This window comes from Vipera ursinii (assembly GCF_947247035.1).
Source record: "Vipera ursinii genome assembly, chromosome: 1".
NCBI lineage: Eukaryota > Metazoa > Chordata > Lepidosauria > Squamata > Viperidae > Vipera > Vipera ursinii.
In genome coordinates, this window is record NC_139512.1 from 194989035 (window position 1) to 195003349 (window position 14315).

Sequence of the window (14315 nt, forward strand, 5' to 3'; positions counted from 1 at the left end):
CAAACTTGTAGTAAAAATCCAGCCTAGCCAACTTTTAACAATCTTGTAGATTTTTTTTCTTCTTCTTTGTTCTGATGCTTGTGAATAGATACCTTTTTGGTAATCCTTGCCTCTGGACAAGGACAAAATTCTTTCTCCTTCTAAATGGCTAATAACAAAGCCGTTCTTCCTGTCTAACGATGAAAGGGTGGCAGTCAAGTTCTTTTTCTTAGCTGGATTATGTAATTGGGGCATGTCATGGATGATTTTCAGAGTCCTACTAAATGCTCTCCATATTATGCAAAGTTACACTTACCTTTTATGTAAGCCCATTATGATTAATGAATATTGCATTTTCACTTCTCTAGTTTGGTGATTGAAAAATAATTTTCCTTCTTAAAACAAATATAGTGAAGATTATAATGTTTGAATAACTTTTAACCCATAGAAAAATAATCAGTAGAAATGCTCTGAAAAAAAATGTGAAAAGGGTCAGGGTGCCGTGGATAGAATTCTGGCTCATGAAACTTCTTTGTGGTGCTTTAAAAAAAAAGATGTTAAACACACACATATCCATACATGTTGATCTTAATCTTATTTTTCTTCAGTGATATTTCAGGAGATCAATCATCTCACCAAGTACACTGACAATTTGTCACATTCTAATTCACCTTCACAAGCCGTAGTGGAATTTTGGGCTCAAATAACGTCAATCACTGCAACTGCGGCAAGAACAAAAAGGACCCCCTAATGGCAGCCATTTTTATTTGCTTCTTAAGATCCAAAGGCTGCTGAAAGAACAAATGGATAAAGTTGAGGATTGGAGAGGCTTGATTTTCTTGTTCCTGTGAAATGAAACTTTAGTTCTTTTTCTCCTCCTTCCCCTTAAAAGCAGAAATCTGTGAGGGGGGCTGCTGCTATGTCAAAGCCGTTGTGATGCCACTGCTGATCACTTTAATTACAAGGACTAAGGAGGATAAAATTAAAAGTAGCACCATTGAAGCAGTGGAAGAAAGCTTGCTGAGATGCCGGTGAACTGTGAAATATAAAAATTGCATACAAATACATTTTTAAGGCGGAAACAAGGAATTACATTATTTATTCTTGAAGAGTTTGTCCTTAAATAGTAAAAAGTTTTCCTTGCTAAGCATCAGTATAGTAAAAATAGAGATCATTATGAAATATACTAGAAAGAGGAATAGGATAAAGTTTCTAGTGTGCTACCTTTGTGAAATACAGCAAGTCATAGATTTAAAAAAAAAATTATATTCCAAACAATGTGCCAATTCAAAGTTTCACTGAAGATAACATTAGGGCTATCAGATGTTAGGAGATCACTAGATGGCAGCAAAGAGCTTCCTATGTCTGTTCGCTGCCATCCAGTGTTCTTCTGGATTTTTGCAACTCAAATTTGGTAATTCTCAATATATGTAACCAATACAGAGAGGAAAAATTCTATGGTTTTTCAGGGTTACCCTCTTTTTCAGTCTGCAGGGCTTCTTTTGACACTTCATAGTGGGGAATTTTCTTAAGGGGTTGAAAATTTAAAATAGTTTTCTGTGATGGATTGGGAATAACTTAACTTTAAACTAGACCACGTTGTATGACAAATCTCTCTCTCTCTCTCTCTCTCTCTCTCTCTCTCTCTCTCTCTCTCTCTCTCTCTCTCTTTTGCTTTATTTATTAAATGTAGATTTTTTTTTCTTCCTTTAAGGGGATGTAGACATGACCTTGGGGATGGAACATAGAATAATAGAGTTGGAAGGGACCTTGGAGATCTTCTAGTCCAACTCCCTGCTTAAGAAGGAGACCCTATGCCATTTCAGATAAACCATTGTCCAGTTTCTTTTTAAAAGGCTCCAGTGATGGAGTACCCACAACTTCTGAAGGCAAGTTGTTCCATTGGTTGATTGTTCTCACCACCATTAGGAAATTTCTCCTTAGTTCTAGGTTGCTTCTCTCTTTGGTTAGTTTCCATCGATTGTTTCTCATCTTGCCTTTTGGTGCTTTGGAAAATAGTTTGACCCCCTCATCTTTGTAGGAGCCCCTCAAATATTGGAAGATTGCTATCATGTCTCCCCTAGTCCTTTTCATTAGATTAGACTTACTCAATTTCTATAACCGTCCTTCGTATGTTTTAGCCTCCATCCCCCTAATCTTTCTTGTTGCTCTTCTCTTCACTCTTTCCAGAGTCTTAGCTTCTCTTTTATATTGTGGTGACCAGAACTGGATGCAGTGTGCTCTTACTGAGGCTTTGTAAAGCGGTACTAGAACTTCACATGATCCTGATGCTGTTCTCCTATTAATATAGCCTAGAATTGCATTGGCTTTTTTGGCTGCCGCCACACACTGTTGGCTCATAGTTAAGTGATTGTCCACTAGGACTCCAAGATACCCCTCACAATTACTGGCATAAAGCCAAGTTTCACCCAGCCTGTACTTACACAGTTGCTTTTTCTTCCCTAAGTGTAAAACCTTATTTTTATCTACGTTGAATTTCATTTTGTTAGATAGGGACCAGTATTGAAGTCTGTCAAGATCTTTTTGGATCTTGAGCTTGTCTTCTGGTGTGTTGGCTATTCCTGACAGCTTAGTGTCATCTGCAAATTTGATGAAATCCCCTTCTATTCCCTCATCTAGATCATTTTATGTTAGGTGGATGCTTATCCACCTTAACATTTGGTAAAATGGAACCTGGATTGTGACATTATTGCACTGTATATTCTCCTGCCTCTTCACTGTCATCCAAGTTGTAGGGATTATATAACACAATGTCCTCACTTCAGGTGTTAATGCTATACTAGATAATACCAGAAACATGGGAGGGAAGAGAATTACAGCAGTCCTGCTCTCAGCTCTGTAATAATTAGATCATAAGTCTGGTTTAGCATCTTTCAAACTTCATTTTATATTCCTCTTGTAGAAGCTAACTGCCATGAGCAGGCAGAATTAAAGTTTATTAAATAAATAAACAAGCTAATCTATTCCACATATTTAGGAAATTGTGGCTCATAGGGCTACATTGCAAGGCATCTATTTATCTTGCCCAACCAATATAATTATAATCCACAGTTGGCTTTTCTTTCACTAAATTTTGAGAATAAAATTTCTTTTCCGAGAAGATACTTCCAGTGATCGGTGATCAGATAGACTCCAGAATAAGAGAAAGCATGTTCATGGAGAAAAACAGGTTCATATTTTCCATCATAATTCTCTTTACAGTGGGATTTTGCAAAACTCATAGGAACCAAGTTGCTGCTACATAATCATCCTTTGTATATTTTGCTAACAGATTTTTTTTCTGAATATCACCTTATGCTTGTGTTCATCTTTTAAAATTAAAAGAATAACAATTACGAAATTCAAAACAAGTTATGTATCTTATTATTGAAGTTAGTATTTGTTCTCAACTTTTTGTTTTCTAAAATTAACCAATGTAGGCACATTAAAAAGCCTTAGCACAGGTATGCCTTTTAAATTTCAATCTGTATTGCCAGATTTTGGGATTTGTGGTAGAGCATGTTGGTTTAGTTTATTGTATTCGACTGGGAAAAATAAGGAAGATGGGACTACTACTGTCTGTGCCTTTGAGTTGGGAGCAGCGAGGGGGGGTATGGAGGGGATGAAAGCAAATTTGCAATTTTGCTGGAGAGCTCCAAAGGCCTAGGCAAAATTGTGTTTATGGCGTTAGGACATTAGTAGAAAAGTAAATTGAGGCAATCTGATAGGGAAGCAAAATTCTGTCAATCAGGCTCAAGATACTGTGCTGTGTCCATATACTTTGTTTACTGTAGGGTTTTATGAGTTGTAACCTGCCCATGCAAGCTGTTAATGAGGCTAAATCTTGCTGCTTGAGGATTGAATTACAGCACACCTCTGGGCTAATGGTTATAAACAGAAAGTCCCATTAGGGCTGCTTTCTGATTCATCCATTTGCATTTTTCCCATTGTATCAAAAACAATGATGAGTAAATAGCTACAAACAAACAATTTACATGGAAATGGATAAAATGTGCTAATTAGTATTTTGTGCTTGTTTTATTAATGATTGTTTAAGCTAAATAGAACTCTGTTGCAGGACTCTTTACAAGCAATGCCCAGTGTGGCTAATTCAGTCTCTTACCATACTTGGGGGGAGGAAAAGGAATCTTAGCACTGTTATTGGGGTCCTAAAGAAATTCATTCAAAGTATTTTAGGATGCAAATTAGTTATAATTTTATTTACTACTTCAACTTTTGCGGGATATTACTCACTGAAAACTCTAGCTATTTCTTATGCTCAAGATATATTTTCATAGTGCATAGTGCTTTACCATATAATTATCTGACATTTAATTTCTAGTTAAAATTTGTAATTTTTGTAGTTAGATGGTGCTGATCAGTTTTCCTGTTGCTTTACTGCAGTGACAAGATTGTCTATTTCTCCTTTCCCTGCTCTTCTTTAGACCCACAACTCATCCTTTCCTGCAATCCTGCTTTTCTGCTTTTCATGGTATTACATCAGAACACTAACATGTCTTTCTACAAACACATACGATGACTTCTTAGATAATTAAGATCATATTTTTTTTATAATTTTGAAGAAAACTGAAACTACAAGAAAATGAAACCCAATGTGTCTCCCTTTGAAATAAAAACACAACTATCCATAGTTACACTCTTGCTGATCTCCGGTACTGGTTAAATCCAAAATTCTATTTCTTTATCAGTCATTTTCCTTAGTTTTGGCTTTTTTAAGCAAAACTACATTGTATGTCATTGTTTTCTTGAGAGCATGATATTTCTACTATGTAAATTATACCAAAGAAACATGTAAGTTTATTTATTCGTTAGATTTATATGGCTGCCCAACTCACATACGATGACCTTGAGTATATGAATATTGTAGAAATGTATATTAGTACACATTTGAAAATTAATTCATCTTCCAGGAATAACAGTGCATCATGCTAGGAATATGGGTGGATAGAAGAAACACAATTTTGCCAACAAAGAAAACCTCGTGCATACTAACACAGACAATTAACACTGTAAAATTCACTGACAATAAGAATTAGTAAGTAAGTAAGAATTGAAATGGAAATATTGTTACTAATGAGTTCTAGTGGTAGTAGCTAGCAGGAATTATTGGGGGAGTTTTTATTTTAATAATTGGGTTAAATTGTTTGTGATCTAAGTTTTCAGTCTAACAATGTATGAGAAGTCTTTCATTTGTTCAAAAGGTTAACATGTATATTGCCACGTTCTTGTTTGCATTTCTTCATTTCTTCTTACTTGTAGAGCTATTTTGAATATAACATTCAGTATGAAGAATACTTAAAAATGGAAAATTCATGGCAATCAACTAGGGCAGCCTGAGCCACATAATGAGACTTTTTTTTTTCTTCTGTGTAGTGAACAGCCACAATGTAGGGAAGAAGCTCATTGCCTCATCTATTTGCTTGGCAAGGATAAAGTCGTCATTGCTCCCAGATTTTAAACTGAAATCACAAACAGCTCAATTCTCCACTCAGCTTTAGTAGCAGACTGTAGTTAAATACACAAACATGCAGATACAGACAGAGAATAAAATAATTCGGAAAATAAATATTTCAGTTTAGTATATTTTCAGCTCCTTATAGTACTACTCAGATAGTAAGATCCTTAATTCTTAAAGCTTCTGTCATTCTCATTCTTTCTTGGAGGTCAAAAAAATTGAACAGTATTTAAGCAGAATTCTGTCTTTGAAAATCAGCTCAAAAGCTACAACTGATCTGGAATGCAACAACTTAATAGCTGAATACACTATTGCAGTAAAATACTTATTTTGTAACCACAGCACTGGTATTTAATTCAAGAACGCATTCTATGTGCTAGTTACTACTTATAAAGCCTTACATAGAACAATGCTGAGCTGTATCTGGCACCATCTAATATAGGGTATACACACACACACACACACACACACACACATATATATAAAACCAAGGATCCATATATATATATATATATATATATATATATATATATATATATATATATATATATATATATATATATATATGTATGTATATATATGTATATGTATATGTATATGTATATGTATATGTATATGTATGTATATGTTTTCTGAGGTTTTCGTGGGTGTTCGTATGTGCATCTTTGGTTATTCGGGTTTTTCCCCGCGTAGAACTAAAGGTGTAGGGGCGACGTTTCGAAGGAATCCCATCCGTCATCATCAGGCTGGTGGCTTCTGCTTCCTTCTTCTGGGAGAAGCATGTGGCTGTTTGTTCCTCTTTTTCAAACTGCCAGAGGGGGTGTGTTCTGTGGGTGGTGTGCTCTGATTGGGTGGGGGAGTAAGTGTGTTCTGATTGGGTGGGAGTGTGTTTTGAATGGTGGGTGTGTTCTGATTGGGTGGGGGTGTGTTTTGAGTGGATGGGCTGGTCTCAGCTGCCAGCCTTAGACCTGAGCTGGTGAGTTGTGCTGCTTTTGTTCGGCTTCGTGTTTGTGGTGGTGCCATGTTTTTATAGTGGGTGTCAGTTTGCTTATTGTGTGGTTTGGAGGGGTTTAAAGTGGCTGATGTTGCAGCTGTAGTTAGGTTTCTGTTTTGTGGTTGTGCCTCGTTATCATTGTGGGTTCGGATCAGTAAGGTCCTCCAAAAACACAACATCAAAACAGCATTCTACACAGACAGAAAAATATCCACCATCCTAAGAAACCCCAAGGACATAATTGGCTTAGAAAACCAAGGAGTATACGAAATCCCATGCACCACCTGCCCCACCACATACACCACCTCACAAGGCCCTCTTGACTGATCCTAATTGACAAAACTCAGCCAAATAATTTCCCATCATTTTAAGGTGTTTGGAGCCTGCAAAATAATTGTACTGCTAGAGAAATTTCTTTCTCAGATTGTTTTTATGAATTTTATGGTTTTAATGGTTTTTAAAGTTTTGTAATTATTTTTGATGGAGGTGGTAGTAGTGGGTTTTTCTTGTTGTTGGGTATGCTTTTTGCATTTTTTTCTGCTTTTAACTTTGTAAGTTACCCAGAATCACATATATCAGATGTATATCTATGTAAACTTATCAAATGAATACACTTTTTATAAAACTTTTATTTTCCTAAATTATTTTACTTAAAACTTTTTTCCAAAAATAACATCATACTTAATTTTTCCAATTTTTATGTGCAAAGGGAATGATTCCTCCTTCCCAAAATAGAAAAACACTGTGTATTTCAATTTTATTTCAAAAACAGTGTATTTTAATAGATAGTTGAGCCCTGTGAAGGAAATGGAGCTTCTTTCTGGTATTCTGGTAGAAACATAATTACAGGATTTTCATTTGTTATGTGAACATTCTGAGATTAGCAAAAAAAATTAAACATTTCATGCTAAATTGAAGCCATAAATTGTGTCAGTCTCACATTTTATAGCTTTAAAGCAAACTGGTTCATTTTTTTAAAAAAACTGAGAAATTATTTTGGGGTAAGGGGGCTGATTCATGGATGGCTCTGAAAAGTGTGTTGTTGACATCCAACTGATATGAAGCTTCCTGTGTATAATATGGGCCAAGCACCACCATGCTGTAAACCATTTACTATCATGATGATCAGATTGAGAATGAAATTGCATTTCGGTCAATTACTGAGCTGGCAACTGTTCAATATATCTTAGCAGCAAGATGAAGAGCGGCGTCGGCAGCTGAGAGAGAGAGCTCGTCAGCTAATAGCAGAAGCTCGATCTGGAGTGAAGATGTCAGAACTTTCTAGTTACAATGAAATGGCTGCAGAAAAGTTGAAAGAAAGGTCAAAGGCATCTGGAGGTGAGCTAAGGACTTTGTACCTTATTCCTATGGCAACCCAGAAATCTGAGGAAAACCGTTTTGGAATTTGATTTTATTCAGACTTCAGAGTAATTGTTGTTCACCAGGAAAACATGTCAATACATTTTATGCTGTATTTCCTAAGTTTGCACGATCAAAGGAATACTTTTCTCCTATCTCAGCAGAATATAGTTAACGATATTTGCACTTTCCCTATTGTTTTATGTGAGCATGTATGAGGTATGTAGTAAAATGATCTCTAGAAAGAGTGTGTCAGTGATCCAAGCTTAAACCCAAACAGGTGTACTAATGATTTCACTTGCCTGTTTAGCCCTGCTCAGCACATCCCGAAATACATCTTCACAACAAATTCCATTAGTTTACTATTAAATTTATGGCAATTAGTCCTCTTGAGGTTTCTCTAAAATGCAAAGCTTGGATATACATATTTAGCAAATAAGTATATAACATAATTTTAGGAAATAGTACTTTTAATATTTTAATGCAATAATGCTTTGTCCTAAATAGGAAATGAATAAGAGTCTTTTGCAGAGATGTAGATCTATGATTCTTTTGATAAGAATTTTGGAATGAGATAATAAAAAGTAGATGCAGTAGTTAATTTTAACTGTTTTCATACAGCCATTCATGGCTTGTCCAAAATATCTGAATTAATTGCAGGGACAAGATCATTGGACAATCAAAACTATATGCACAAGATATTGTTTGATTCTGATCAGACCATACCACATTTATAACCTTGGATTGCCTTAATTCCCATCTCTTTTACAATGTTCAGTTTTGTTTCTGATTTCATCCTGTGTTCTGTTTAGTCTTTTTAGTCTTTAATATTTTTCCTCTGTATTTTTTTCACATAATTTTATAATGAATAGTTGCTGCCTTAACTTTTATATGGCAATTTTATGCCACCAGTTAAATTGCGGAAAAAAGGCAAATATTTATTCCATTGTTCTTATCTCTGGATAAATCCTCACATTCATTGATTTTGTGAACACACTCGGAGATAATCTTTTATGGGGCACAATCATAAAATATCTTGTGAGTGTTTTCTATCTCATATTGTCCAGATTGTAAGTATCTCCATGAATTTCTTTTTTCTTAAATAAGACATGCTTCAAAACAAAGCAACAACTGGATAACTTTTATTTACAACAGCACCTCACATTATGACAGAGGTCCTCCTGGGATGTCAAAAACCAGTGGGCCTTCTGGCAAGTGGAAATTTTCAGATTGGTCATGATTACATGGCAGTCATATTCTGAATAAACAGCCATTCTGTGAGAAGACCTTCCATATAGTTTCAGAATTCCATATGTGCTTCTGGCTCAGCACAGTATGTTAAACTGACTTCTCACGTCTGATATAGTGAAGGCTTATTGCATTGCACAGTTTTGAGCAAAATTTGTCACCCTTTTTTTTTACTGGCAAGGAAAATAAGTGATATTTAGTGATTCCTTGGTGGCTGGATGGAGTCACTGAAGCAGTAGTCGTGAGCTTAAATGGACTCCAGAAGATGGTAGAGGACAGGAAGGCCTGGAGGAACATTGTCCATAGGGTCGCGATGGGTCGGACACGACTTCGCAACTAACAACAACAAAGTGATTCCTTCTCTCTGGAAACACCTCCCAAATTTATCTGCCCTAGAGAAGCCCCCAGTTTTCTGGAGCATATTTTCCTAAGGACCTAACAGCTGGAAGGAGAAGAGAGAATTGCTGAAAATTGCATTCTTCGTATTCTATTAAATGAAGGCTTTCATTAATTCATTAATGTGTGCCCATTGCTATGAGCCCTCCTAACAAGTTTCTGGCTCTGGATAACCCCACTTTTCTCCCAAGGAAAGATTAAGCAAAACCAGCTTTTGTCTGCACAGAAAAAGGCAGGGAGACATCTCATCTTGCCTATGTCTGCACAGAGAAAAGTACATCATGCAGGAGGAGCAAAAATTGTCTTTCTTATCATGCATGGGCTAACTTTCTCCATAAAGGAGGGGGCAGGAACACTTTCCTCCTCTTTTCTTTCTAAAATTGAAATCAGGTGATGCCACGGGACACCGATTTCTGCCAATGAGGCAAAGCTACTGTTCCTCAGTACTTCTCTACTGACATATTTTAGTTTGTAAGTCTATGTCTGAACTTGAATGTGATCTTCAAATTATTCAGTTCCCCAGCCTTGGCTTTAACCACATTTTTAGAGAAGCTGCCCTAACCTAACAGATTTCCTGATGGTCCTAATTCAGCAGCATCTCATGCATTGCTTTTAAGTGGTTCAGTGAGTTAGTCAAGCAGTCCCAGAACAAGTAATGCAGTGGATCATCAGGGATAAGGAGGAACAAAGGGAGGTAGCACAAATGGATCAAGAACCAGGACAAAAGGATTTTTCTAGGATTGTCAGTCAGTGCCTTTGATTCTCAACAAGAAACAGTACATGTTTTTGCCCAGGTTCGCCTGGTGCGCCAGTTGCGGCCCTATCTAAGCCGGGATGATTTATGCACGGTCACTCACACGCTCGTGACCTCTCGTCTAGACTATTGCAACGCTCTCTACATGGGGCTTCCCTTGAGGACCACCCGGAGGCTCCAACTGGTACAGAATGCAGCCGCGAAAGTTGTGTTGGGAGTCTCCCGATACTCCCATGTGACACCTCTGCTCCGTGAGCTGCATTGGTTGCCAGTTGTCTTCCGGGTGAGATTCAAGGTGCTAGTAATGGTGTTCAAAGCCCTCCATGGCATGGGGCCGGAGTACCTCAGGGAACATCTGCTGCCGGCATCAAGCTCCCTGCGCCCTGTGCGTTCCCACAGAGAGGGCCTCCTCAGGGTGCCACCGGTCAGAGAATGTCGACTGGTGGCCCCCAGGGGGAGATCCTTCTCTGTGGGCGCCCCGGAGCTATGGAACCAGTTACCGGTTGAGCTCCGGACGGCGCCCGATCTGCGCTCCTTTCGCCGCGATCTGAAAACATACTTGTTCGAGCAAGCCGGCCTGGCCTGAGGGGGGATTGGTGGGGTTTTTTATCATTTTTATTGGGGTTTTTACTATGTATCAATTGTATTTTAATCGGGCATGTATTTAATTATCTTTTAGTTTTTGTAAATTTCTGTGTTTTATTCTTGCCCTGTACACCGCCCTGAGTCCTCCGGGAGAAGGGCGGTATAGAAATATTAATAAATTAAATTAAAATTAAATGTAATCAGAAGAAGACTGTCAGTGGGGCAGTTAGCAGTTGCCCTGGGTGGTGACAGTCAACAAGATCTTTCCCAAAAAACAACGTCATATGCTTGCAGAGGGAAAAGCAACTAGGACATGATTAGAGAAAAACAGGAAATGGAGCAGGTACAGAAATGAACAACTCGAAATCTTAAGCCTGATAGGGCTCTCAGGACCACACTCCTGCTTTCATACATCCCAAGCAGCCAACCTAACACCCAAGTATTCAGTACAGAGTTTGAAGTCTTTCTTCATACAGCTATTACAAAAGGCTTCCTAATAATTCAGAATCCAAGGCAGCTGCATTTCAAACCTTCACATATGCAGCTTGAATGTGAGACGCAACCTCCCTGCAGACATTCACAGTTTATGCTCAGATGGTGGGGAAGGGTCTAGTCAGCACATACTGTGTCAGGAACGTGGCTACTCAGCATGGCCTCACTCCTAGTTCATAAACTGCGACAACACATGAATTGACAAATGCTGTTCTTTTCTCTGTGTTGCTTCTTTGGCTAACCTTGTATTTGTTGCACACTTCTTCAGATTGTAAGCCCCTGCTTGGATCCCTATTATTGCAGGATGCAAACTATGCCAACAAAAATAATCAGAGCTGCCTGCATTATTCTGACTTCAAGGTTTTGTACAAATTTCTTTAAGCAAAGATCACCTTTTTTTTTCAGAGATGAAACCAGTACTGGAAAACTTTTTCTCTCTATAAATTTAGTTTCAAGACAACCCAGCTGATTGACAGACAGACCTGAAGGTCAACTTTGTGTACTCATTAAGTTCCCAGATAATATTTTTGCTTACTAATAATAGTGAAGCGAAAATGCTGGCCAAAGTATACGATTTCAACAATAAGCTGTCAAATTTAATTGGTTATCCTATGATTACAAACATAAGAACTAGGCTCCTGGGTAAATAATATTCACCTCACCTGTATACTGTTTCCTAGGGTTAGTTCCCACATAATCTATACCAATTGACATCAAAGTAATGTTGCATTGTATATAAAAGGGATTGGAGTAATATCTTCATTAAAAAAATGCAGAAAGGAGTTACTTTTCTATGAGAAAGCACTCTATCATATAAGACCTTGCCATCATAGAATGAACTAGTTACCAGGCATGTCAAACTGCCGGCCCACGGGCCGGATGCATCACTCTGAAACCATGCCCCCCCCCATTGCCAGCAATGGGGAAAAAGTCACGATACATCACGTGACCACGTGAGTTTGACATACCTAAACTAGACCCTAATCTTGACAGGCAACAATCTTTGACTTTCCAGATATTTGCTAAGCATTCCCCACATTGGCCACATTTCCTTGGGATGCTCATCATAATTCAGCAATATTTGGTTGCATACCCACATCCTAGATTTTCCCTTCTTTACCTCTGCATTGTTCTCTAGTCCTAAAAAGAGTAGGTTCTTTAATGCTATGCTCATGTGTTTGCTCTGTGCCAAACGTGTGAGGAAAAAATTAAAGTTAAAGCCCACATAATAAAAGTTGGAACTATGGGTAGTCCTCAATTTATAACCACAGCTGAGACCAGAATTTCTGTCATATGTCACTGTGGTTGTAAGCAGAGTTGGACCCCATTTTATGACAAATCCAACTTCCCATTTATGCTAAGCACCTGAATTGCAGTCACGTGTCTGCCGGGTTGATGCAACAGTTGTAAGTACAATTCATAAGTCACTTTTTGCAAGGCAGTTGTATCTTTGAATTGTCATTAAACAAAAAATCGTAAGTCGGAGACTACCTGTATTTCAGTGTCATTATTAAGTCCACGAGAGGGTGTTATCTCTCAAATACATCCTTTTTCATGCCTATTTCATGGAGGTTTGGCAGTATTTTGTATTCCTAAGCCTTCCAGTGTATTTTCTAATTATCACTGCTCTTCATTTGATATATCAAGCACATAGTCTGTCAGGATTCTTTAAGTCATCAGAGAGTTCCCATACTAATTTTTTAAAAAGCATTTGACCAGTAAAGTCTTGTGATTGAAAGTCAGTTTGGTCTAGTGGTTAAGGTACCAGGCTAGAAAGCAGGAATCCCATCTTAGCCATGAAAGCCACCTGGGTGACTTGGGGCCAGTCACGCTCTCTCAGCCCAATCAGTCTCACAGAGTTGCTGTTGTGGGATAAAATAGGAGAAGGAAGGAAGTGTAGGAAATGTTCGCTGTCTTGAGTTATTTGTAAAAATAATAAAAGCGGGATACAAATCAAGCAATAAAAATACAGCTCACGAAATCACAGCTAAGGATAAGATTGAGACTCTAATGAGACATTGCAGTGTCAGCCATGTTTTCTTTTCACATGTCTATCTTTGTTTTTTTACATCAAAAGGGGCACATAATTATCTCACCTTCCTGACTTTCCTCACTTGAGGCATTTTTTTTGCAAACCTCTCTGAAGACAGATTTGGAGGAGAAGAAAAGTTATTTATATTCTTCCTCTTCTCTGAAGGTTCAAGGTAGCCTGTGTGAGAATCCCCAGTAATTTTACCCCAACAACAATCATTCTTTGAGTAAGATTGCTGTGAAAGATTTAATCATGTCATCCTGGGAGTTCTGCAGTTGAGTAAGGATTTAAGTCTTCCCAAATGCAAATCCAGTGTCCTAACCACTAGACTACCGTGGCTTTCTGCCTCAACCTCTCTTATTCTTGTGACTTTTTTGTTTGCTTATTAAAAAAAATAAATCAGACTTTCCCTCTTTATAATCAGACAGGGCAGATAAATACATGTGAATAAATTATGGTCTGTGTCCCCTTTACAAGAGGATATTGCATGATTTCCCAACTCAGAGAACCAGATACCCTCTGCACTAGAGAATCCTGTTGTTTCTGCCCTGTTCCCCATTTTAGTGCACCTGTAGTGTGCCTGTTCGTTTGACCTTCCCATCATCTAGTTCCTAGTGGGAAGAGTTTTCCAGCTAGCTGTGGGGAAAGATTTGTAAGGCAACTATTACAGATAAAAGGCGTGGAGAGCTCCTCTCTCCACCAACATGTACTGCTGGGCCCACACCTCAGGTCTTCTCACTAGGCCATAAATTATCTGGTCCTTAACTGACAGCTCAACAATTAATTTCACAGGAGCCTTTGGTGTCAAGTTGTCTGATTTTCTAATTACAGAGGTGGCCTGAGCCTTTTGCTTTTTGGGAACTATTAATCATCAGGTTTCAGGCTTTTGCAGGGGTCCTGAAAGGGGAGTGGCACTGTTGTTTCCTCTTGTGTCTAGAGACAAATTGGTGTATAGCAATTCACAGCTGCCAGATGGTAGTACTTCAAGTGCAGAGTGGTA

At 38.0% G+C, this 14315-nt stretch overlaps 1 protein-coding gene across 8 annotated transcripts in view; it reads left to right on the forward strand.

Annotated features, from left to right (window-relative positions):
* Positions 1-14315, forward strand: part of EHBP1 (EH domain binding protein 1) — a 295160-nt gene that overhangs the window by 203293 nt on the left and 77552 nt on the right. For 5 of the 8 annotated variants that reach the window (XM_083369525.1, XM_083369529.1, XM_083369528.1 and 2 more), the window contains one exon: positions 7640-7787. In XM_083369525.1, the coding sequence (XP_083225651.1) occupies positions 7640-7787 (148 nt within the window). The remainder of the gene's footprint in view (positions 1-7639; positions 7788-14315) is intronic. The other 3 variants (XM_083369527.1, XM_083369530.1, XM_083369532.1) reach the window with 1 other exon arrangement.